We start from the raw sequence: 2,500 nt of genomic DNA, 5'->3' as shown, positions 1-2,500 counted from the left end.
GTCTCCTGCTGCTTCTGTCTGTCTCCTGCTGCTGCTGTCTGCCTCCTGCTGCTGCTGTCTGTCTCCTGCTGCTGCTGTCTGTCTCCTGCTGCTGCTGTTTGTCTCCTTTCGTGCTGTCTCTTTTCTTCATTCTCTGTCTCACTCTGCTTTGCCTTTCTGTCTCCTTTTTTTCTGTCTCTTTTTATTATTTATATGTGTCTCCTTTTTGTCTCTTTCTTCTCTCTCTGTGTCCCTCTGTCTCTGTCTCTGTTTGTTTATTTATTTTTCTCTTTCTATCTGTCTCCTTGCTGCTGTCTCCTTGCTGCTGTATTAAGCCACCTGTCTCCTTTTCTTTTTTTTAATTTATTCTCTTTTTATTTATTTTAATTTATTTTGTCTCCTTCAGGCCAAAGCAAAGTATAAACAAAAAAGGAGACAGTTGTCTCTCTTCTTTCCCCCGCAACAAGCCCCACGCTGATGCATGCGAGGCTGGCAGCCCAGCAGCAGCAGCAGCAGCAACAGCAGCAGCAGCAGCAATTTCAGCAGCAGCAGCAGCAGCAGCAGCAATGTCAGCAGCAGCAGCAGCAATGTCAGCAGCAGCAGCAGCAGTAGCAAGGGCCAGTGTAACACCCGTAGCAGCAGCACAAGCAGCAGCTGCTGCAGCGCCAGCTACAGCAGCAGCAGCAGCAGCAGCAGCAGCAGCCGCACGCATGCATAAGGATGAGTGCATGCACCTTGTGTGTGCATGCGCTGCAACCGCTTAGACTAAAAGCCCCACCACAACTCCTTGGGGATCAGAATGCAATCACTTTGCTGCAGCAGCAGCAGCAGCTGCTGCTGCAGCACCAGCTGCAGCAGCAGCAGCAGCTGCTGCTGCTGCAGCAGCTGTAAGTTGCTTTGTATTTTCTGGCTGTTTTTCGTGTCTCTTTCTGTGTCTCCTCCCCCCCCCTTCGGTGTCTCCTTGTGTGCTGTTGTGTGTGAGTCGTAGCTAGCTAGAGCCCCAGCTAGCTAGCCACAGACAGCTAGCTAGCTACAGCTAGCTACAGCTAGCCGCAGCTAGCTAGCCACATCTAGCTACTGCTACACAGCCTGTACAGTGCTCTAACTAGGGCCTCCTCTCTGTGCGCACACAAAGGAGACAGACTGTCTCCACAGACGCTGCAGCTAGCTACAGCTAGCTGCAGCAAGCTACAGCAAGCTACAGCTAGCTTCGGCTAGCTACAGCTAGCTGCGGCTCGCTAGCTACAGCTAGCTACGGCTAGCTAATTACAGCGAGATACAGCTAGCTAGAGCAGGCCACCACTAGCTAGTTACAGATAGCTACAGCTAGCCACAGCTAGCTACAGCTAGCCACAGCTAGCTGCAGCTAGCTACAGCCAGCCACAGCTAGCCGCAGCTAGCTACAGCTAGCTACAGCTAAGCATGCAGAAGGCTGCCTGTCTCGCCGTGGTGTACAGACACCGCATTAGTAACCTGCGCATGCATAACAGAATAAACTGCATGCAGCAGTGGGGCTTTGGTTGTTGTTTTGTTTGTTTTTTTGTTTTGTTTTTTTGTTTTTTTTTTGTTTTGTTTTTTTTGTTTTGTTGTTTGTTGTTGTTTGTCTACACCCCCCGCTGTCTCCGTTCCCTGTTCGTATCATCACAGCCTCAGGTGGAAGAAATCTGCTGCTGCTCGGGTCTGCTGCTGCTGCTGCTGCTGCTGCTGAACTGCTGCTGCTGCTGCTGCTGCTGCTGCGGGGTCTAGACCCTAACCCTTCTATCTAATTCGCTTTTGCATGCCGCATAAAAAACCCTCGCCGTTGACATCCTCTGATACTTATGAATTTGTGCCGTCAAGGGTTTAGGGTTTAGGGTTTAGGGTTTGGAGCGCATGCAGTGAGGCCTCAGCAGGCCCCAGCAGCAGAACTAGTTTTTTTTTTTCTATTCTCTTTTTTTTGTGGTTTAGATAAACAAAATAAAAGGGTTTTGCATGCAAGTTTAGGGTTAAAAATTAGGGTTTAGGGTTTAGGGTTTAGGGTTTAGGATTTAGGGTTTAGGGTTTGGGTGACCAGTGGTTTGAGGCGGGCTCGCGATGCGCAAACCCTAAACCCTAAACCCTAAACCCTAAACCCTCGATATCTGGTTGTATGTTTTTTAGTTTTGTTTTTTTATTTTTCATGTAAGTTTGTGGGTGTGCAAATGCCTGCATCTAAACCCTAAACCCTAAACCCTAAACCCTAAACCCTAAACCACAGGCCGAACTGGCTTTCAGGGGTTTAGAGACCAAAACCCTAAACCCTAAACCCTAAACCCTAAACCCTAAACCCTAGACATCTGTGCACGTCCTCTCCCCTTTTCCTTGTCTCGATCTCACTGTTTGAAGGGTTTAGGGTCTGGGGAGAATACTGTGCTTTGGGGATTGAGGGTTTAGGGTTTAGGGTTTAGGGTTTAGGAATGGAGGGCCCCCCTTGGGGTGTCGCTGCACCCTCGGCGGCTGGGCAGTTTCCTGAGTGTAGATCATCTGCAGCAGCAGCAGCAGC

The 2,500-nt window shown here is 49.5% G+C and overlaps 1 protein-coding gene across 1 annotated transcript in view; it reads left to right on the top strand.

Annotated features, from left to right (window-relative positions):
- EMH_0005040 (uncharacterized protein) overlaps nt 1-2,500 on the top strand; it is a gene marked incomplete at both ends in the record, with an annotated part of 5,658 nt that overhangs the window by 3,045 nt on the left and 113 nt on the right. The window contains one exon of the mRNA XM_013497021.1: nt 2,413-2,500. This exon is cut by the window's right edge and continues 113 nt beyond it. Coding sequence (XP_013352475.1) covers nt 2,413-2,500 — 88 coding nt within the window. The remainder of the gene's footprint in view (nt 1-2,412) is intronic.

Source organism: Eimeria mitis, genomic scaffold (genome assembly GCF_000499745.2).
Source record: "Eimeria mitis Houghton genomic scaffold, Emh_scaff242, whole genome shotgun sequence".
Lineage (NCBI taxonomy): Eukaryota > Apicomplexa > Conoidasida > Eucoccidiorida > Eimeriidae > Eimeria > Eimeria mitis.
Note: the sequence above shows the minus strand (reverse complement) of the source record. Positions and strands in the feature narration are given on the sequence as shown.